We start from the raw sequence: 24,508 nt of genomic DNA, 5'->3' as shown, positions 1-24,508 counted from the left end.
ATTTCATTCATACACTGACACATCAAATGTAAAAATTATAAATGGATAAAATTTATTTACCATTTTTAACCAATACATTTAACTGTATTGTATATATATATATAATATATTTATGTATTTTTTGCAAGGTTTCCTAAGAGCTAAATTGATTAAGGCACTTCACTAAGGAAAAAGTACAAAATTAACAATTTGGCATCAATAAAATGTCATAAAAAATAGTGATATTCCAAAAGCAAAATAATAGCTACCTCTGTTAGTTAAGAAAGATTTATGGCAACCACCACTTTTCATGGCACAACCTGATAACTGAAAGTGGTATAGGAATTGATTCAAAATAAGTTAAAGCAAATTTCTTTTTACAAAATGAAGTTTCTTCACTGTTGATGCAGAGTATGTATGATAATCTTGTACACATTATGAATTTTATAAACTGAAAATTTATTTTTGCTTTGTGAAATACTTTCATCTGCTATCTGGGATGATTTGTCTTCCTGCACCATAAGGAGTCATTCCTGCCTGAGATGCACCTTTGTTACTTCCTGATTGAAGACTAATAATTGTCTTTCCAAGTTCCAATGTTTGTTTATCAAAACTTCTTCTATTCTCATCTGACACTTTTACACCAATTGTTGGACCATTATATCCATTCTTTTGAGCCTTTGATGTACAAATAATAAAATTAGTTTTGTATTTGATAGATAAATTATATAAAATACTAAATATGTTACTTACCAAGCCTCCAAGAGCAAACAAACAGTTAACCACCTACAATATAAGATGCAATTAATAACAAAATAATTAAACAATACATAATATATATATAAATGAGAATGCTTTAATCTAAAACCCAATAACAAAACTGGAACAGATCTGTTCCAAAATCAAAACCATTAACATTTTTTTCCAGCAAATGATTTAGTCATTAAATGAACATACATATGTTTTTGGTTTAATTTATAAACCTGCCTCAGAAGTTCAGGAGTCTAAATACCAATTCACATAAGCCCTTTCAGGGGACTTATGTGAATTGATATTTAGACAGCTTGAAAATAAAGTTTTAAGGGATTTCTTATCAGAAATTATCCTTTACAACAGATATATCAACAATATATATGGAAATCAAAACCAGACAGCAATACGGTCTTAGATACTTTAATAACCCGTGGTCTAATTATAAATTTTGAGCAATGCAGTAATACAGAAGCCAACTTCCTTGATAACTATGATTCTCCAAAACGAATGTGTTAATACTGTGTGGGTGTTCTACAAATCAAATTATCAACTGTTATTCATACCTTCCCATTCACATGACCCATTTGCTTATAAAATTGTGGATTTCAGAGTACTAGTCAGAAAAACATATATACACTGTTCAGACATCACAAACACTATGAAAGAACCCAAAACATATAGGAAAAAAATAACCATAACACATGAATAGAATAGAAAACTAATACAAAACTGGGCATAAAAAATGGAATACAAATATATTAAGCATCTACACCCAAGGATCACCAGTGTAAACCTCATCTTCCAACAACTAAGCAAATAATTATAGATTTTGATCATAAGACTTGAACTGATTTATAAACAAATTGATAAATTTAAATGCCAGATTATGCATTGTAGGAATGCCACAATCTACAAACTGCTACTCAAGAGTAGGGATGAAACAGACAACACACCAAGTGTGTACTTAATCCCAATAGTGAATGAAAAATTTAATCACCAAATAATATAAATTAGATCAATAATTAGATCTTTAAAATGCAGACTAAATGAACACAAATATGACATAGCTAACAATAAACCAACAACTTTGCTCAACATGCCATAGAGCCCAGGGTGTCCACAAATCTAAACAAAGAAAAAAAAAAAAATAAAACTGGCCTACAACAAACACTGCTTAAAACAGGGATGGGCAACCCATGGCCCCCGGGTCGCATTATTTTTTTGTGGCCCGCATTGCATAAAATGTGAATTAATATATCAATTTCCCAGCTTAAGGAAGTATGCAGCAAAAATTCAAATGTTATTTCTACAACTCATGTATGTGAATAGTTTTTCTGCAATGAATTCAGTAAAAATTAAAACAAGAAACCAGGTAACAGACACATCAAAACTAATTTAAAACTAACAGTGACGAATATTTAACCAAATATTTCCGATATATTACGTTTACATCAGTTCTAGAAGCTAAATTAAGTATACATATGCTAATTTATAATTATATAAATAAATAATTGTGATTTACCAATATTTTTTTCCTCTTTTCTCTTGTATGCGGCCTGCATCAGTTCAAGTTTTAAAATGCGGCCCTTACATAGAAAAAAGGTTGCCCATTCCTGGCTTAAAACATTGGAGACATTCAAAGCCACATTGAAAAATGCTTTTATTAACCATAAGGACTCAGAATCCCTAGCTATTGCTTCTTTCTTTGATAACCCCAAGAAACAAAAGACCAATATATGCAATAATGATACTACAGAGATTATGCATGAAAAGACTTAGGCACGTTTTTAGATCATTGTTCACGTTTATTCGCATTTATATATATATTTATATATATTTTTTATTTTATTTTATTTGCTCTGTATTTCATTAATATACACAATGCACTTTCAAATATATCTTTCTGTACTTGATATTTAATAAATGTTTTAAAGTATTGTACTACCATCATCAAATGTTTGAAACATTCCAATTTGGAATTTCAGAACTGCATAGTTTGAAACTAAATCTGAGGCAGATTTATAGATTAAATTGAAAACTGAATGTTTGTATGTTTGTTTAAGGAATGAATCCATTTGCTGGAAAAAGTGTGGATAGTTTTGATTTTAGAAGCATCTGTTTTAGCATCATGATGCAGAAAGATAATAGTTCTTGTCAAGGATCATCACAGGCAATGAATCTTATTGCTTGCAAACCTATCACTGGTCACAGGAAAAGCTGAAAGCCTCTCAACAAAGCAAGTGAAAGGTTATGTTAATTTTTTTTACCACCAAGGACCACTTAAATTTTTTTCAGAAGGTCCATTATCGATGCAGAATGTTACTGCAAGATATTCAAAGTCCTGTATAGAGCATCAAATCAAAACATCCGAACCTCCTTACTGATGGGAGTGATACTCCTGCATAACAATGCATGACCCTATATTGAACAGTCTATTGGTAAAATGTTATTGGAAAGTGGGAAGTGTTGTCCATCTTTCGTACAGCCCTGACCTGTTATCATGCGATTTTCACATTTGGCACAATGAGAAAAAACTAAACTGAATGGACAGGAATTTGAATTGGACAATATGGTAAAGGAGTAACAATTGGTCCAACAGCAATCATACAAATTCTACGAGAAAGATATTAGACATCAGGTGTCTCATTAGAACAAGTGTCTAAATAGCAGTGGAGTGCCTCTGGTTTCAACATACACAGAATATTTCAAGTTGTTCTGGAACATTTTGACTCCACTTATATATAGGTGTTACTATTTCCTACAATAACCAAGTACAACAAGTTTAAATTTGCACATAATAATAATAATAATAATAATTCAGATCTAATTAAACATTAATTAATTAAAAGTAACTAGATTAATTATTAATACTACATACATGTATGTATTAATAATTAATCTAGTTAATTTTAAATGAATTACTTTCTTCAGTTAAAAATTTAATTGGAAATTTTCATTACTAATAATATAATTAAAAATAAACATGCAATTGCTTTTATACAGTAATGAGGGAAAACAGAACTAGTGAACCAATAGGAACTTTATTGCACATACATTTTTATTAAATAATTGACTCTTACAGCAGTTTTATTGTAATCCAAATAATTCTTAATGTAACTTTTGTAAAGATTAATAGTAAAGATTAATAATGTTTGTTTGTTAAACAAAAAAATGTTTAATTAAATCTTGAACTTTTTTTGGAATGTGCAAAATTTAAACCTGTCATGATATAATCATCATTATTGTTGTTATTATTATTATTCAGATAGATTTAAAATTATTACATAACTTAATAAATCAAGTAAACATTGTTGAAAAAAAATATACATATTTATGCATAATATCAGCTAGCTAACATATTTGCTTGAATTGGCAAAATAAATAACAACACTTTATGAACATAACATATGAATGTTAAGAATAAATTCATTATGTAAGGAATAATTATTATTCATTTCATCTGTAACCATATCTATCCAGTTTAATTTATTAATATAAAAACAGGTTGTTTAAAATTTTGTTTACTGTCTTATTGCTGATTGGATTAGTAATCATTTATAAGTTTGTGGTAAGCAATAATTAATACAACAGATGAATATAGAGAATGTTTCTCATAAGTTGTTACAAAATCAATAACTTGGAAAATATGCTTCTGATACAAACAAAGAATTAATAGTAATAAAAGTTTAATATGTTTACAGCATTAAAAAAACCTGTGAAATGAAATTTCAAAAATAGAACCCCAATGGATTCTCTTAAACTCTGAAAATGTTTTATTCAAGAAAATGCTAATAACTTTTAAAAATCATTATATTTATTGGTGTTTTGAAAGATAATATTAAATGCAAAGTCTGTGGAGTTTCATAAGGATCAAATTTTGTCCAACAACAACGATTCAAGATATGAAACAAAGACTAAGCGATGTGTGTGCTAAAATTAACACTGAAAATGTTCTTTTTTTGTTTTGTAAAAAACATTTTCAAAAATAGTTTAATTTTAAACAAAATTAAAAAATTGGTGGTTTCACTTAAATTTCAAAGTTGCCCCTGTTCCACTCAGAAGGGGAGAATGGGAGAGGCTTTTTATTTACAATATTAAAAAGACCAACTCACGAGAACCTTATTATATCCCACTAATGACAAATTTTAATTAAAACTAATGTTTTCAACCATAATCATGGTCTTCCTCAGGCTTTTGACCAGTACAATTCAAATATGGAACACATCAAACACTGTGTTTAAATTATTTTAAAATTCCAAACATTTAAAAGTTAGAAGATAATTTTTAGCTGTATGTGCTATCATAGTGATAAAACATCCATACACCACAACAAATAAATAATAAGACGTACTTAATGGTGTAGAATAGGTATCTAATGTTGCTAGTTTTTCTCATATTACCACCTCCATGCATAAGAAACATCAGCAGTATCCTTTATGTTAATAAGTTGTCGGCCAGTCCAGCTTAGCATAATTCTAAAGCTTCCAGGTTGCAAAGGTGCTCAACCTGATGTGACATTTTCACTAATTTGAACGTATGGAGGCTGGCTTGTATTTTGGGGTCCGTGGCATAAGCGGCTACGATGGTGGTATGCCTTTGGTTGGCAATATCATACCCGTGCTCGTATATTCTTTTGCTTAGTGAGTGCTTCATGGATCCAATGTATACTAGATCACGTTGGAATCTGTGGTCTCTGAGGGAAACCATATACTGTATATTATCCTTTCCAGTGATTCTGAGAGAAGTTGTTTTATTAAAAAGACCCTTTTGGAAATATTAAACAGTTATTCTTAGCCTTCTAATCAAAAAAAAATTGATATTTTGAGCAATTGACTAAACACTATGTGAAATATCCTGTATATTTATTAAAATTATTCCATTAAAATTAATATTGAAATCATAATAATAAAACAACACCTGTTTATTGTTACAAAAATAATATCAGAAATGAATCATATCTTAACTGTATTATCAACATTTTACATTCGATAATAAAACAGTTTTTTTTTGTTTTCTTTTAACTAATTTTTAATGAGCCTGTCATGAAGTTTACAATTTATGAGTATAGATGACTGAACTAGCATTGTCTATTTAATGTACTTTAAACTGAAAACTTTATGGTTTGTGCACACACATACACACTCGACATAATTCTTTAATAAAATCAAATTACATTATAACATCATTTCTTTATAAATAGTAGTACATTTATTAAAAAAGAATCTTACCATATACAGATTTTTTCTTTCATATAAATCATTCACTTGAAATAAATCATGAGACTTTAAACCATATTTGATACAACCTTTTAAGAACATTTCTAAATTCTCTCTCTGAAAATATATAAATACATTAAAGACAATAGAACAATTGCATATATGTTTTGTCTGTTGTATTTTACTTATTAATAAATAATAAACATAAATTATTCAAAATTTATTAGTCAGTTTCCAGTATCATTTAAGAGAACATCAGAAATTGGATTGTACATAAATTTTTAGGCATATGATGCATATGCTGTACATACTTGATTAGACTTAATGTGAGTCTACTTTTTAAAAAATCTGTTTGAGGTATGGGTTTATTCAATCCTGTAAAGCTAATTTGAATTTAATTTTTTTTTTCTTTATAATTAATTTTTGATATGTGTTGGTGTGACTGGCCACAGGGGGTCATCCAAAAATAATTCTAAAAAGTAACACAGATGACAAGAAATGTGATGCAATAATTTACACAAAATTTTGTGTAATCTGTTTGCAATAATCCAAAGCCTAGAAAATGTGATTCCAATAAACCCACATGTAGATTTATTCTGGTACAGCAGGTTTATTACTTCTTAAAAATTCAATTGGAATATAGGCAGGGTTGTCTAGAGCTTGTATGGAGCCCAGGGATAGAGTAGGCCTGTTTGGCATTTGTCTTTTGAATAAATAAAAGATTAGAATGTTTATTAACAAAAAGCAGTCTTAAAGATTTTATTTTCTGTTAGTAAAATAACATTAATTTATATGATTTGAAATCACTATTGACTCTTAAGTTCTCTCCAGGTTAGAAGCAAAATCCCTAGCTCCCTCTCTCTCAACAGTCCTGGATATGGATTTATTTGAGCCTATAGTTCTAATTGAGTGCATACAGAGTATAAAAATACAATTTGGATGAAAGATATTTTTGTTTTATTATATTTTCTTATTTATATTTAATTTTTGATATAACCATCATTCCAGTAAAAATTGTAAATATATGCCTATGCACATGTTAACAATTTTTAAAAAGCAAATAATTTAATAAATATATTTAAAAATAGATAAAATTTTAGTCATAATGAAATAAATTATAATGCAATATCCTATAAAACACACACAGAATAATAGCATGTATGCATGCGAGTGTACACAGATTTTTCTAAAATTTTATGAATTTTGAAGAATGTAAGTACTGTATAATAATATTATTATTAAGAAAAATTCCTTTTAATAATTATTTGTGTATTACATGTTTAAAATATTTATACACATACACAAATGTAGTGTCTCAATAAGTGATACAGTAGATAGTTTTTTTTTAGTTTTTTAAGTTATTCAAAAAGTATTTTGAGTAATTTAAAAATACACATGAAATATGACATCAGTTAAATAGCTGCTTCTTTGATATATATGCATTTTCTTTGGATAAAGTTTTGCAAGATATTTTTGCATAACAGGCTATTTCTGAAAAAATTATTTGAATACTTTAAGAAGTATTTGAGTCAACTGAATCACTTCAATATTCTTGGCAGAGCATCCATTCTGTGGATCAATGAGCACTAGTTTATCTTCCATAGAACTGGTTCACTAAATTTTGCAATTAACTTTTGGATTCCTTTGGTATTGAGCACATAATTCTTATTAAAAAGCATGCAAGTTTTTTTGCATCATTACTAAAGATTTTTTCATAAAATATTTCAACAATAACAATCAGTGATGTATTCTGCAACTGTATATCACTCTACTTTCCCCCTTCTGACATGCTTAAACAAAGTATGTCAGATGTCAAATATTAATGGTAAAAAAAAATAGCACAACAAAAATCATCTACAGTTCAAATCTGTCATTACCTGTTGAGAGACACATACAAATACTTGCAACTTATCAAAAAATTATTTTTTTAATGAACTTTTTGAAAGTTAATAAATTTTAAATAAATATAACAGTATTTTTGAATTACTTAATAAATACTTCATAAAATATTTTAAAGTTTTACATCATACCTGCTTAAATGGGGCTTTCATTGTGTTTATTTTTGATACAGCTCCTGGCATTAATTTATTTATTAACCTGTAAAAAAATTTCACAACTTAAAATTGCTATAATTTTTGTTTAATAAGTGTCTTCAGTTTAAGTCAGCATATTAGATATCTTGAATATTTCTGATGTTAAAATATTTGTTATAAAATAGATTAATATTGAATTACTAATTCTATTTAATCAATTTTTTTAATATTTAAACAAAAAGACATCCAAAATCTAAACACAGTATTTTGTTTTTTCCTAGTTAAATTTTTATAAATGTTTATACTGAAATCAGATGTAACATAACACACATTTCAAAAAAAAAAAAAAATGTGTGTTATGTTACATCAGTGGATTTTTGAAATGTATAATAAGATTTCAATTATCAAAATATATTGAAGCAAGAAGACTACATATCATGTGTAATTTAAAATTATTGTCTTTTTTGATAATCAGAATTCCAGCATTTACCTAAAAATTTTTCTTACATTAAAATTAAATATGCAGTCAAAACTAAGATTATAAAATCTGTTTCTGCCTGTTTATTGTTAATTTTATATAAATATGATGACAAGTTAGGCTAACTAAATGGCAACTATCACAAATTTTCTATTACTCAGCTATACAAAATTGTTTTGATTAATATTTTCAATAAAATTTTTATGTTATGTTATAAATCTTTAAAATTTTATTGTCAATTTTAACAGACAATTTGAAAAATTTTAATATTGCTTAGTTTTAAAATGAAATTGAAGAATTAAAAAGAATAATGTAGATTGCAATGAAAGACCTATGCTTTTATTTTTTTTTGATAAATTAGACTGATTTTTCATTATTTTTTATCACTCTTATGTATTTAAATTTCTATGCCTTAATCTTTTATCATCTTACTAAAATTAAAATACCTTAAGAAAAAATATCATTTATTCTTTCCTTACTAAATGTGATTAGTTATCTAAAAATAAATATACAAATATAAACATTTAGTTTAATGCCAAACAATTGCCAGATTACATTGGGCTATAGTAATGCTACTGTTAATAATTAAGTATAAAGTAATTTGGCCTAGAGGTATGCATTAGGCACAATTACTTAATAAATTTAATACTTATAATTAAATTAATATTTAATAATTAACTTAGAAGGTTCTGGAAGAAAAAATTGGTCTGAAGTGGAACATAACTCCTATTTGCTGTGGATTGCAGATGCATTGCCAATTATGCTACCTGGACTTCTGTTCAATCTTCACTTTCAGAACTATTTATTTAGATATAACCACACTAATTACTCACATCAGTAATTAGAAATGTAATCAAGCAATCATTTGGCATTAACAAAAACAAATACTTTGGTTATTTAAAATTGTCCTGACCCAATTCTTTTGGATATCTATGCTTTTCTACTGTACAGAAACTTACGTGCACAAAACAATTCCATCTTTCAAACAGTCTGCAAAATCAAGTTGATCTTTAAATCCTTTTTCTGGATTAGGAGGTTCAATATCTAAATTTGTAACATTCTTTATCCACTCAAGTGCTTGTAGAGCTTGCTGCATATCAAATTTTGCTTGGGCCTATATAATAAAAACAACTATTAAAACATTTTTTATTCAAAATAGTAGAAAAATAAATGTACAAAAAGAAAAACAGTTTTATTCAATACATTATTTTTATGGATTAAATGAATATTTATCATTTAATATTGGCTGGTTTAAATAACATACAACAAACCATTATCATATAAAATGGGTCCAATTAGAAAAAAAAAATTCAAGAAATAAAAAGTTCAAAAATTCAAACTTCACAAAACTTCAAATCACCAAATCTATCAGTTTGTCATCTTTTTTGCATTATACAAAATTCTGCACATAAAATTATCTAGTCAAATTCAGACATAAAAATTAAAAAATATAGCTAATAAACCTCAAAGTAAGGGACCAGAAGGTGAAACTCAGTTAAAATAGTAAGAATAAAAAGAAACAGACCAAGTGGATTAAATGCCACATTAGTGAACATAGTGCTTTAATATAAATTAGAAAGTAGAAAATTTTTCTTACATTTATATAAACTGTATTTTTGATTTTCAAAATGTAAAAACGGTATTTTAATCTAGTACAACAAGCATTAAAAATAATATTTTTTATACTAAAAACATCATTAATAATCACTCAAAACATAAATTAATTAATTTAAGTTTTTTATTATTATTCAATTTCATATTACTTAATTTGAGAGAAACAATTATGGGACAAATTGTTATATTGAAAAAGTTCAAATTTCAGAAAATACAAAACAATTTATAATAATTTTTAATACTGTAATTTTACTTCATTATTAATTATTCTCAAGGCAATTAGAGATTAGTTGTCTCAACTGAAACTTTTAATGTTTATAAATAGAAATAATCAACTATTCTAATTTTTAAAGATAAAGAATTAAAATTTGAAGGAGTGAAATTTATGCTTGTAATTTATTTTTTTTTTCTATTTTAGATTTAAAAAATGCACTTATCTTAAAAATGAAATAAAAATTTTATGGGAAATGTAAAGTATCAGTTTTCATATTAAACAAGACTAATTTAAAAAATGAGGGTTTAAGGAAATCACCTATCATCATTTTTCAATAAAAAAAATAACACTTTAAAAAACTTTCTACATAAACATTTTTGAAAATTAAAAAAAAATGCAAAATTTTATGTTAAATTTATAGCTTCAAAATAAATCAAATTTCAGATATTCAGATTTGATATCAAATTATAATATGCTTAATTTAACTTTTTGGATGAAATTAAAATCATTATTACTTAATATTTTATTTCTTATAACTACTTACATTTAATAAATTTTAACTTGAAAAATGAATAACATAATATTTTTTAACCATAAATATTTGATAGAATTTGCATTATTTGTAGTATTATTCATGGAATTAATCATAAATGTAAATGTAAATCTTGTATATTTTTAGCACTAAACTACTGTTAAACATTTGATCTAATATTCTATTTTTATAATTTATATAGTATAGATGAAATCTGAAATGACAAAATTCATTAGAATGTATTTCAATATTTGCAGGAATGATTAGTATTCAATACATGAAAACAAAATAATAAAAAAAAGCTCTCTTGTTTCTTGCTTAAACTTTCAAAATAACTATTAACTTTGCAAATATTAAATCTTAAAAACATTAAAATATTTCATAATTCTTTTTCCTAACAACCTGTTAACTCTCTAGAAATTAATTATCATCAGTGAAAATAATTAGGTATAGGTAAGTAGTAGGCAAATATTTGTGCAGATAATTTAAGTGATTTGGCTGCAACTAACCCATAAATTCCCATTGTTGTCCATCCATATGTCTTTCCTTAATTTCGAGAACAGAGTTAGATAGATAAAAAATGAAACCAGATATGGAAACCTTAGGGACAGGAGGCCCCAATCAACTATATACCAACTTCCAATGCAAACCAGAAGTCACATTATTTCAATTCAAAACTTCCCCTGAAAGCAGTTAATAGATGGACTGACACAACTCCATTGGTTAAAGGAAAAGTATTATGTACAGGGGTAAGCCAGTAATAATTTGAGGTGGAGAGTACATACAGGTACTCCTCACTTTACAACAGAGTTCCGTTCTGATGACCACATCATTAAGCGAATTGGTCGATAAGAGAGGAGCTTGCACTGGAAATATAGGATCGTTGTAAAATTATACAAATTATGCAACAAACTTCAAATTTATTCATAAAAAGACTATTATAGTATGCTATTAGCCTATTATAATACTATAAGGCTATTATAGTAGGCACAAGCCTATTATAGTACACTTAGTGCGCATGTCACCATACGGCACTGACTGACACTCAAGCTGAGAAAGGGGATTCCCCGAATTGCGGGTCGAAACTTGATTGGTCGTAAGTGAGAGTGGTCGTTAAGCAGATAGGTTGTAAAGTGAGGAGTACCTGTATTTTAAATTAAATAAACTAAAAATATAATTAAAAACTGTAGCCTGGCATTATGACAATGCCACAATAAATAATTGCTTGTTATATATTGTGTTGCATTGAAGTTCTTGTAAAATTAAAAGGGGACTTACAGTTAGTAGTACTATTGGGTTAATCTGTAACGGTAATGCAAATTCAAAAGTTTATAGTCACTGTTTTGTAGCATGTTCAGATGAGATTAATTGTTTAAATACTTTGTTTATTACCTTTGAATTCACATCATATCTCAACTAGATCAAAATTTTTCAATCTATATTACAATGCAATATAAAATAAGATGGAAAGAAAAATATTTTATTATATTTAGAAATTTAATTGTACTTATGTAATGTTTACATTAAAACTAAAAAAATGTAACTGATGTGAAATTGACAGTTTCCAGCATCTTTGGATAGAATAAACAAGAGTTTTGCTGTCATAGCATTTTTTCCCCGTGAACAGGGAAAAATGCTATGCTATGAAAACAGTTAAAAAGAGGAGAGGGAGAATTTTATTGATTTGCCAACTGCAAAGTTTGTACACTCAATTTTTTTAAATAAATTGTTGTTATAGTTTGAGCTTGCCTTGTCTTTTTCCCTACATTAATAGTATTATTTCAAATCTTAAAAAAAAATTTCAGAATTAATTTTGAATAAGAAATTAGATATGCTAATTTTTAAGTAAGATAAGGTAGCATATGATCTGAATTATTTAAACAATTCCTAAAGTTATAATTTAAGTTTTTTTTATTTTTATACAGTGATATACACAAAGATAGACTTTGGGCTTCATTAGGTAGATCAGGCACTAGCATTCTTCTATGTGAGAAGAGCAAATTACAAAGAGACAAAATATGTAAATGAAAACTACATTTTAAATACAAAAAATTGTAATTAATGACTACTTTTTAAGACAAAAAACATAATACATGTTATGGTGTCCATTTTAAGAAATCAATCTTAAGAGAGAGGGAAAAAATAAAAAATTCTTGGAATATGATATCTTTCACTAATAGAATCAACATTTTATATAAAATAAGTATAATAATTTTTTCTACAATTATAGCAGCACATTTAGATTACCACTGCCTTTTATTTAGTATTACTTTTTCAATTCATTCTTTTTATCATTCTATTTACATTTGTATTTCCTAAGCTATTTTGTCTATTTAGTCATTGTGATAAAAGTCTCTCTTATTACAAGTTTGTATAAATTAATTCTTTTAAACTTTGCTATATTTCCAAGCTTTATTTCCCCCATATTTGTTTCATTCTACTTTTCAATTCCACATTTCCTTCCTTTAATCAAAGTAACATGTCTGGTCATAAGTTTTATATCCTTTATATAACAATAAAAAAGTTTCCTTATGCAATTATTAAGTTCCAATTAATTAATCCTGTCAAACAAAAGTAGAAGATCATCAATAAAAAAAATACTGTGCTACATAGTTTGTATCTGCACTCTATACAGTATAGATATCTCACAGTAAACAATTTACAAGGTTGCTGACCTATGTTATCAGTTCAGATGCTCTGTATAGCAGGATATGGTTTCAAGAGATGTAGAAACATTTTCAAAAGAGTTGCAGATTACTGAAAGTTAGTAAAACAATTAGTTTCAAGATTAGGATTAACAGAAAATTATAAAGAATATAATCTTCTACAGAGATCAATGAGATATTGATCAATTTTGACATTTCCTCAGATCCTTTGAGCAACTCAGTATTAATTCCTGCTGTCATAAAAGACTAAAGGAAAATTTCACAGATACAGTTAATTCTTACAGATCTTAGTTATAATGGGAAAGAAACAATAATCATACTTTTCTTATATTCCATTAAAAATAAATTTACAATAATGTTCAACTCTTTGATATTCTGATTTAATTCAAAAATAAATTTTTGTATTAAATCAGAATATCAATGAACTAACAGATTATTATAGGCTTCCAATGAGAATATACAAAGATTAGTATATAAGATAACAAAAGAATTCAAGTAGCAAATACAGATGGAGGGTAAGAGGAATTTAAAAATGCCTATTGAGAGATTAGAGGGAGAAATTGTTAACCAAGATGTTAAGGAATCATAGTAATACTGTAAGATACAGTAAGCAATATGCAGCAACATTATTTTATTACCAAATACTGTTACATTTGATAAGATTAGAAGAAAGAGTTACCTAACCTTAAAAAAAAAATTTGTACATTGTACAGTACAACAAAGTCTTGAAAGAATGGAATGATGCTACTTTTTGGTTATTTCAAGAATTTTTATAAAAATACATAATGTAGACTTTCGATGAATGATGATAAAAATGAAACATTTAAAAGAAAGCATTTGTACTTTTTAATTTTAGAATATTGCTATCTGTAGATAGTAAGAATGGAATGATTATCAAGTTAGCCAATTAACAAATGAACAATCAATAACTTATTATTTTTAAAAAATGTTTACATTAAAAAAACTGAAATTTTATAAAGATAACAGCATTTTTAGTTTCTATCTTTTATAATAATAGTTTTGCTCAGTATCTACCAATTAAAATATGTAAATATTTAAACCAGAAATAAAAACTAAAACCAACAGATATTTAATTTGTTTTTGAATAATTTCATACATAGGTAGATTTAAAAAAAAAAAAAAGTTACAAGCAGCAGCATTTGAAAAGTAATTAATGTGAAGGGAATATTTTTTCCCCAAAGTGGTGACAGATGGTACTAGTTGTCTTACATAGGTTGTGCAGGTAGGTAGTGCAAGTTCGCTGATGCGTCAGAGTGATTGAAATGGTAAGACGTTTAGAAAAGTGGTCTTGCTTGGAGGTGCGAGCTGTGATTCATTTCTTATGGGCATCTGATGCAAACACCCTGGCATATTGAGTGATGGTGTCATCCTCCTGCAAGACAATGCCAGGCCCATACTGCTTGCAAGATTCAACAATTGCTGCAAAAGTTCAATTGGGAAGTCTGGAGCTACCCCCCCCATACAGACCAGATTTGGCACCCAGTGACTATTTCTTTTCCAAAAATGAAGGAACACTTATCTGAAACAAGGTTCTCTTCAGTGATGTGAAAACAGCTGCCGAGAACTGGCTCAACGGGCAGGGCATGATTTATACCAAGCCGGATTATACAAGTTGGTCCTGCATTCAGATAAATGCCTAAATAGGATTTAGTGATTATGTGGAAAAGTGATTGGGAAGTATGCCTCTTGATTCCTTTTGTATTTTCTGTCTATTATTAATAAGTAATTTTTTATTTCTTCTTTGAAAGAGTGTTTTGTTGATTGTTGGACTATGAACCCAAAGTTGAGTTTTAATTAAACACTTGGCTTTAAATAAAGATGGAAATAAAGCCAAGTGTTTAATTAAAACTCAACTTTGGGTTCATAGTCCAAGTAACTTTTTATTACCCTTGTAACCTCTTTTTGGATCCAATCTTGTACATCATCCTTGATCAAGCTTGGTTACTACCTGAGATGAGTAAATATTATTCATGAATACTCTAATACTAGGAAATATTTGAGACTCAATCTCGATTATTAATAATGTAAAAAAATTAATTTGAATACAGGAAGTCCTCTACTTACGAACATTCAACTTACGAACAAAGCCGACAGTTGGCAGGTTAAAGTGCAGTTGGTTATTTTTTTATGTATAGTCAAGTTTATTTTTGAAGTTTTACGTTAAAACGTTTACAGTACATACATATGTACATTTGTAGTTGTTTTAAGTGAGTAATTTTAATAAATAATGTACTGTACTAGTGATTGATTTGAATTTATACTTCCCTTTAACAATCTTAATTCAACATTATTCAAGTAGCCTAAACATTGCATAATTGTAAAAACAACGTTGTATTTGAGTTTTTGCGCCAAACATCGTCTTTTCGAATTACGAACTTTTCGACTTGCGAACGACCACTACGAACAGATTAAGTTCGCAAGTAGAGGACTTACTGTATTACAAATAACAATATCATGCCATTGCTTACAGTTGCAGTGGCACATCCAGAAGTACTCAGAAAAGGGCTAACATAATAAATTAAAAATATTTGAATAATTAAAGTACCTTTTATTAACATGTGCACAACAACAACGATAAACAATATTTACCAGCAAATGTTCCTAGGAACATTTTGATGTTCAAACAAATAAATTTTAATTCTATTTTGTGTCCATAATATCCTTTGTATCTGCTATTGCATACAGACAGTACCTCTTTAGATCTGGTTTTATTTGTGAAGAGAAGTAGATTAAATCCTGAATGTTTTGAATTCTTGTTTTCATAAATAAAAATCTGCAGGAGGTGAGAATGAGAACAGTTATTTGTTAATCTATTGTAATTGAGATAAGAATACAGTAATACCTCAGTTTTCGTCGATTTTTTTCTGTGAAAAATTTGTCTCGGTTTTCGTCAATTGCCTCAGACTTCATTAGCATGCTCAAGTGACCTCGCTGCTAATTTTGTGAAACAAAGAGTGACCCATGCGTTTTCCAGCACAGTGTGGCGTTATTTCTTGTTGCGTGAATATAACCCCGCAACAGCCCACCGTTGGCCAACAGTTCCATTCCATGAACACTGGGAGTTTGGTCATGGGTTTGCGCTTCACCAGGGTGGGCTGGCCACGCAAAGTTTTCTGGGTTTTCTCCACATCTGTAACACCCAAATAGGGGCCAGTTACCCTTAAATGAATTTCCCAGAAGGCATTATTCCCTTCTGTAAGACCATCATAAACACATACAACTACTATTAATGACAATTATATAACACTTTACCACGGGGTGATATAGGCTAGTAGCTCATGTCCAACTAGCTTCTACGAGACAAAACATTACCCCAAGTATCTAGCCGAACAATTCCACTGCTTTCGTCGTAATGCTAATTATCTTATCTTTAATCTTAATGCTTTTATCTTTATGCTAATTAGTCTTTTATGTTAATTTCTTTTTTTGCTTTTAGTATTTAGCACTATATTAATTCTCTATAAAATGTGTTTTTGGTATGTATTTTGGAGTGTCTAGAATGAATTAATTGGATTTACATTGATTTATATGAAAATAATTGCCTCCGTTTTCATCGGTTTCGGATTTCGCCAATTGTTTTCAGACAAAAATCAAGGTATCGCTGTACGTAAAAAAGAAAAAGATACTTTATACTCAAAATTAAAAGCTTGAAGTTTCATTTCTTAAAATTTACTAAAATTGTTTCTTTTTACTTGTTTTATTTATTTTAATATATTAGTAAATTAATAAAGTTAAACAACAAATTTATAACTTATTTTAGATAATTACATAAATACTTAGATGAACTAAAATTAAGTTCACTAAGTAATCAGGTATTTAAGTTTTTGAGGTCTGGTTAAATACTTGAATTTGAGAAAAGTGATATTTGCCCCTCTCTGTTATTAATTTTAGCAATCATACATTCAAATTCATATATAAAAGTGCTTTATTTTTTGATTGTTTTATCGCTTTTTCCTCATTGCCATTGGTCAAACCCTATTGGTTTATTCACTATACTAGCAAATGTGCAATATGATCATATTACTGCAATAAAGAAATTAGTGTTTTTTATAATCACATAATAGGTCCAAAGGAAAATCAGGGTCTTTCATTTAGTTAGCATCCTGTCCATCTAGCAAGCTTGTTTGCTTAACATGCAAAATGCTAAGGAGGAGACTGCATAATTATCTATGTAATTAATTTAAAAACTGTTGTAACTATGTTCATCAGCTACTTGGGATTCTTAAATTAAAAATACTTGTGTGCTTTGCACTCTCTTCCTCTGCTCTTTTAATTCCCCTGGCACCACCTATCCCTTGGATTACAAACACAACTAACTGCTCAGGGACCCAGGATCTAATCCAGATAATTAAAATCCCCTTCCCTCATCACTTTTTTCTTCACTCCCATTGTTGGTCTGACAATCCATAGTGAACATGAACAATAGTCCTTAATGCCAAGGATAGAAAAAGTAAAAATACAGGAAAAAAAAACAACACCTATCATCTGTAATAGCTAGAGTTACTAACTACCAATTTTGAAATGAACTGCCCACTGCTCAATGTCATCCAAATAACATACTGTGATAATTTTCTAATTACTTTATTATGATAAATTTTCATTATGCTAACTATTTGTCTAACAAGGAGACAGCAAGACATTGGGGTCACCAACTTTGATCAAACTTGGTGAAGTTATAGTTCATCCCTAACAACTAATATGTGCCAAGCAGTAAGGTGTAATACTCAAAATTAAAGGAGAAAACTGAAGTTAAAAATTGCAAGTCACTTAAAACCTTTAGAATTTCTATCATTTGTAGAGTGGTTGGTGACTTGGTGGGGGTGTGCCAGTTTCATAATCGCAAGTTTTGTGTTTCGGATCTCAGTGGTATCAATGTATTCTTTTTTCATTCAAAATAATAATTTTTAACTTTATTATATTGTCAGAGAGAAAAACTGATTTATTTTTAGAAAACTACAAATGTACAATAAATGGTAATAAAATCCTCTGTTTTAAGTAACAAGTCAAGTTGTTTTAAGTCAGTTACTTAAAACAACCTCACCTAGTTTGATCAAAATCGGTAACCCTAACATCATGCTGTCCCCTCTTAAGTTTCTCGACTTTAATTCAAGATAATGTTTAATCTTTTTAACATGGAATATGGATTATATGTGATAGTTATAGACTTTTCTTTGCAGTTCTATACTGATGTCATTTTGAACAAATCAGCAAGACAATTAATATTTCTGGCTGTTGCATTTTTCCATCATTAATCAATTGACTTATGTCACAATTATTTCCACACATCATACATTTAAGTACAATGTAGTTAATATAATAATGTGAAATAATTGTCAAGGTAATAAAAACTACTTGTTTAGAACAAAAAAATTGCTTTCAAAAATAAACAGGTAGTACTGAAAATTAATCAGATGTAATAATTGGGCGTGAATAACACTGAAGCTTATTTCTTAAAAAAATATCTAAAAATTTATTGATACAGATCATCACTTAAAATAAAAATTTAGGTTGAAAATACAAAAAGCCAGCAATTTCTAACAGAACAAAATGTGTCACCATGATTATTCTGAATTATTATTAATAAAGTCATTGTTTCTTTAAACAATCACTTGTTAAATGTTAATTTAATAATTTTAAATTTAAATAATGTGTAATGTTTTTCTGATGAAATGATTATTTACTCCAAAAATCACAGTAAATATTCCAATTAATTGTCAAGTGATGATTATTAGTACAAATAACAATTAGCAAACAATTACTCAATACATACAATATAAAAAAAAAAATATATTTTCAAAATTTTTTTAGATTAAAAAAGTATTTAATAAAACAGAATCAGTTATTCAGTATCTTTTTTTTAGTTTTTAAAAACTATATTTTTGATTGTTCTATTTAAAAAGATACTTTGATATGTTATTCATTTCCTAAAATTTGAAAAAACTTTTTTATTTAATTCTTTCATTTTTATCCAAGTGATTTTAATGGCACTGTAATAAAATAATAACTAGGAATTTGGTTTCTTCAATTTGTGGATTCTAAAAAATATTTAAAGTATACCATTCTTCTGAAGCTTATTCTTTCAAGATTTTACTGTACTTTTGATAAACAAAGAATTCTTAAAGAAAAGAAAGAGCTGGGAATTTTTAAGCCTGGATTCCAGAAAAACCATGGGAGACCATAGTAATACTATCCCTATAAATTAATTTTATTTTTATTGACAAAAACTAAAATTCTTTAAAAGTGTGTTTAATTAATAAAGAAACAGTCTAGCATTTCATTTGTTCAAATAAAACACAGCAAAAAGGGCTTATTCTACCTATAGGCCCAAACAAGTGCTCAATGGTTGTTTATTAAGAAAAAAGAAAAAAACAAAAAAACTTAGACAACTATAACAGAAAAACAGTCCTTTCTGGAAAGAATCAAATATTAGACAAGTAGAAATAAAAATAGTTATATGAAAGTTATATGTATTTTAATAAAATTTTGAACCTAAATATTAAGTTAATGGACAAGACAGTTTTAGTATAGGGAAAGTATGGCAATGAAGCTAAGAAAGCAATATTAAATTCCACTTGAATCTTTCAATATTCTGTGACTACATTTATAAGTAAAAAGTCTACTAAGGTCTTTTGTGTGAGACAATACTATCACAGATATGGACTGTTAATTACAGAAAGAAATGAAAGTTTCATAAGTAATTTTTATTTTACTATGGCCACTAATATAGAAATCCTTGCATTTTTGTTTTAAACATCTTTACTAATATTTACTTCATACATTAAGATTTTTTAAAATATAACATACCCAAAGAAAATATTTTAAATGGGAAAATTATTATTTCTTTTGTTTGCTTGTATTTCTTTTTATTTTTTGTTTGTAGGATACATTACTTTAACAACAGTTTCATCTTTAAAACAATTTTTAAGATATTTTAATATTTTATTATTTAAGAGATCTTTAACTAAACATTTAACTTTAAACTATTTTAAAATATATGTTCTAGTAAACTGAAAATGAAGAAAAATTTTTTCTTTATAAAAAATTATCTTTTTAGTTGATTTTTACCAAGATATTCTAATATACAAAAATATTTAACAATAATGCTCAACACTTTAATTTTACAAATTAGAATAAATATAAAATGAATAGATCATATTTATCACATCAATAATAGATGGAAGTATTTTGAAGTAACTTAATAGAAAAGTATGCAAGAAAGTATAGTTTTTCCTCTTGGCATTTAGAAATGTAGCTTTTACTGAATTATGAATTCAAACTTATGTATTTGTATAATTTCAAATCACAAGAATGTATATTTTGAGGTAATCATACTCATTTTTAGATTTAATTTAAATGGTGTTAAATGTTACAGCTGAGATATAATTGGATTTGGAGGAAAAGGCTTGTTTCTGAAGTTCCAGCTGGATCAGTACTATAGCCAGACTATAAGACCAAGCTTTGAACTCATCTATAAAAATCTTAATTGGTATGGTTTATGGCATATTACATAAAATTGTTTTTTATTCAATAAACAAATGACTAAAATTAAATATAAGTTTCATTTAATATAAAATTCAGAATTTCATATTACAAATGAAATTCAGAAGTAAAAGTCATGTCATATCAAATCTTGATTAAATATAAAATTTGACCAAGACAAAATGACAAGCTCTGTAAAATGCAATTAAATACATTGGTTGAATGAACACACAATACTTAAGTGATACTAACGTAAATCAAAAAATTAAATTTGATTTTAGTTTCAATAATCATGCTTGATTTATTTCAGTATCAAGTATTATATCATACAAATAAAAATTATATTTATCCAAAAAGATTAACTCTATAAAAATTCAATTAATTAAGACTTGCTAATTTTGATAAGTGTGCATATAATATTGATAGTAATTTTATAATTAAATATTTAAACAGGATAAACATTTTATTTCAATTTACATTAAAAAAAATAATATCTATGTAAAGTTTTTATTAATATATATATGTTTACATTATTGTTTTAATCTTTTTTATACTTATCATTCCTAGTTTTGGAATACTATATCTCTATACTTGTAAACATGCAAGTTTAATAAAACTATATTTACAATTTCATTAATTAAAAAAGGGGAGAAAAAATGCTCAAGTTTTTTTACAGAATTATTCATCTTATATTTATTCTTTGTTATGTTCATGCATTTAAATATTTAACAAGTAGGAAAAAAGCTTCTGCCTGAGAATAATTTGAAATATTTTTATTTTATTGTATATTTAATTATTAAAAAGATATCAAATACATTTTTCCAAACATGTCTCAGCATTTCTGAAATCTGACTTTAATAAATGCTACTATATTTTGAAAACTATTAATCTAAACTAATGATGAGTAACCTTTTCTGGATGAGGGCCACAAGAAAAACTTCATAGGCTACTGGCTTTATGTCTGCCAAGTACCAAACTGCCATTACACTAAATAATATAAGCTAATGATATGCAAACTAGTAATATAATTTATCATCATCTTTTCACTAGTTAAGTTTAGTTTAAATGTTCATCATCATGACTAATCAGCTTAATTAGAATTGCATACTGCCACAAGATAGAAACAGAAAAATAAAATTGTTACCAAAATCCTGGGGCCATATATTTAGAACATTGCAGGCCAGGGGTTGCTCATGACTGATCAACTATAATTGGCTGAATGGCCAAGGCAGTAAAAGCACCAGTTCTGCTGCTCTGGTAACTTGGGGTTCATATGGATTTGACCCAGGAATTTTAATAGATGATCTGTCCTGGATATAGTAGGCCCTGTCCTTTACCAATCAGCTACCTACAAGGTGGAAATAGTAAGAAGAAAAAAAATCTGAACCAATGGTGTTTAAACTTTTCAATTGGTGGGCTTCAAATATTTTTTATATTCCATACATACAAAAGATAGAAATAGTCCTATCATTCATAAGTGATATATATGTTTGTGGGCCAGATTTAGCCTAGGGTCATAATTTGGGTAATACAGATCTAAACTATAAAAATTCTGCAATAGTTCAGCTGGCAATTTTTAATATTAAAGATTTTATTTTCTAATTCTTCAAACAACATATATACATCTGAATTTTTCAACACAACATTTTGATGCATGTAGACTTATAAAATTTCATGTATAAAAAATATAGTTTATAAATAATGTAATTTTAAAAAAATGTACACACACAAATATCAAACATCTTCATTAACGTAACAAATTATATTACAGTATATGTTAGTAACTTACTATTATATTATATTAGCAATATGTTTATTGAAAATTTAGTATAAAGAAAAAGCAATACTTTAAAAATTTATACATTATATTAAAAATGCTAGAAACTGAGTCATTATAAGATTAATTATTAGTAATGTTATTGGTATTAAATAACACAAGTTTAACTTCAAGTACTACAAAAAATAAGAATCTGAAATATAATTAAACCTTTATTTAAATCTTTTATTCAATTGTCTTTGCTTCAATTGTTTTTACATTCTTCCAAAACATATCCACAAATCAGTAGTTTTTTTTTTTTGCCTAAAACTGTAAGTAACTTTATTTACATGGAAAAATTTGCATTAAAGATTTTTACTAGACTAAAAAAAATAAAAAATAAAAAGTTGAGAACAGCAAGACTGTTTTCCAACAAGATTTTTTCACTGGTCATAATTTAACATCCAACAAAGCTTCATAGCTTATCAGTTATTTCAGAACTAACAGCATATAGTATTTAAAAAGATTAATAAATAATATTAAAGATTTATAATTTACACATATTTTAAAATTAGAAGTTTATGTAACTGATCCAACACAATTTTTTTTTTGTTTTGAAGTGAATAAAGTGTTACCAAATCACTTAACTGATTTGATGATGTGTGAAATTATAACATCTTTACCTGATACTGTAAAAATAACAAAAACTGATATAAAATTTAGTTGGAAATGTTTAAAAATTTTCGAAATCAATTATATGAAACGAAAAAAATATATTTTGAAACCAAAAATTGCATAAACAAAAAATTATATATTTTAAAAATTGACACATGATATTGCAGAATACACATATTTGAAGTATCAAAAAAGTAGTGTCTTATACAATACAAAATGTAGGGAGGGAAAAAAAACAGAATAATCAACGAAATATTAAATAACCAAGTAACCTCATTAAAAACAATTGCTTTTAGTAAAGAAAGGGAAATCATTCGATTAATTTTCAACTCTTTCACAATCATTCAAGAGAAGACATCAAGGAAATTATTAAATGGATCACGGCAAAACGGGAAAAAAAGGAAAACGGGAGAGTCTCACATTCTAGAAAATTCCGGAAAAAAAAGGAAAACCGAGAGTTTCACATTCTAGAAAATTCCGCACGTTAAATACGTCTAGAGCACTTTTAAATAATATTATTTTGCATTTAATTCGCTATTCTTGAGAAACGGCATCGCCATGTGAAAAGGTGACGCCCAAACGATGTTTGTCGCACACTCGGCAACCACCTGCAAGATTTCTAGACAAACTTAATTTATCCGCTGTTTTATCAGTAAAACTTACCTTTAATTGGCATTCTCGACTTAATCCGTAAGCGGGACCTTGATAAGCCATATTATAAACGTCCACCGTAAAGTAAAGACGTTTAATAAACCGTTCGACTCGCGTTTCGCTTACAGACGATATCACCCACAAAATGGCGATAGGTGGAATCGACCAATTAAAACAGTTATTACAATTTGTGTAAGAAATACAGAGAAATCTAACCAATAGACGTCTTTCTTCTGTTAAAGCGCGTGCTATACAATATTCGAATATGACTAAACTATTAATCAAATTTTCGTCATACACAAAATTAATTTTTTTTTTAAATTATATTTTTAAAATGGCGTATTATTTATTATTCGACAAATTTTATTAGTTTTAACTACCGTAGATTATTATTTTTTTTATTTCTTATTTTTTAAAGTCTGAATTTTCGTAAACACTAAA

General features: G+C 27.3%; 1 protein-coding gene across 1 annotated transcript; it reads right to left on the bottom strand.

The window, feature by feature from the left end:
* Positions 1-414: 414 nt before the first annotated feature.
* On the bottom strand, positions 415-24,276 carry LOC136984063 (calponin-2-like). The gene is made up of 6 exons (XM_067280989.1): positions 24,080-24,276; positions 9,419-9,573; positions 7,979-8,045; positions 5,961-6,065; positions 733-765; positions 415-657 (listed from the first exon to the last, which is right to left on the bottom strand). Exons 1-6 carry the CDS (start codon positions 24,128-24,130, stop codon positions 463-465), a joined length of 606 nt encoding a protein of 201 aa, XP_067137090.1. The 5' UTR covers positions 24,131-24,276; the 3' UTR covers positions 415-462.
* Between the last annotated feature and the right edge of the window lie 232 nt (positions 24,277-24,508).

This window comes from Centruroides vittatus, unplaced genomic scaffold (genome assembly GCF_030686945.1).
Source record: "Centruroides vittatus isolate TY-2023 unplaced genomic scaffold, ASM3068694v2 contig_900, whole genome shotgun sequence".
Classification (NCBI taxonomy): domain Eukaryota; kingdom Metazoa; phylum Arthropoda; class Arachnida; order Scorpiones; family Buthidae; genus Centruroides; species Centruroides vittatus.
The sequence above is the reverse complement of the archived record's forward strand: the minus strand, read 5'-3'. Positions and strand labels throughout refer to the sequence as shown.

Excerpts from the sequence above, each read along its gene's own strand:
- LOC136984063 (XM_067280989.1), bottom strand. The coding sequence starts at position 24,130 with ATGGCTTATCAAGGTCCCGCTTACGGATTAAGTCGAGAATGCCAATTA. Across the intron at positions 9,574-24,079 it reads GTCGAGAATGCCAATTAAAG|GCCCAAGCAAAATTTGATAT; the intron begins GTAAGTTTTACT and ends TTTATTATATAG. Across the intron at positions 766-5,960 it reads AAAGAAAAAATCTGTATATG|GTGGTTAACTGTTTGTTTGC; the intron begins GTAAGATTCTTT and ends CTTATATTGTAG.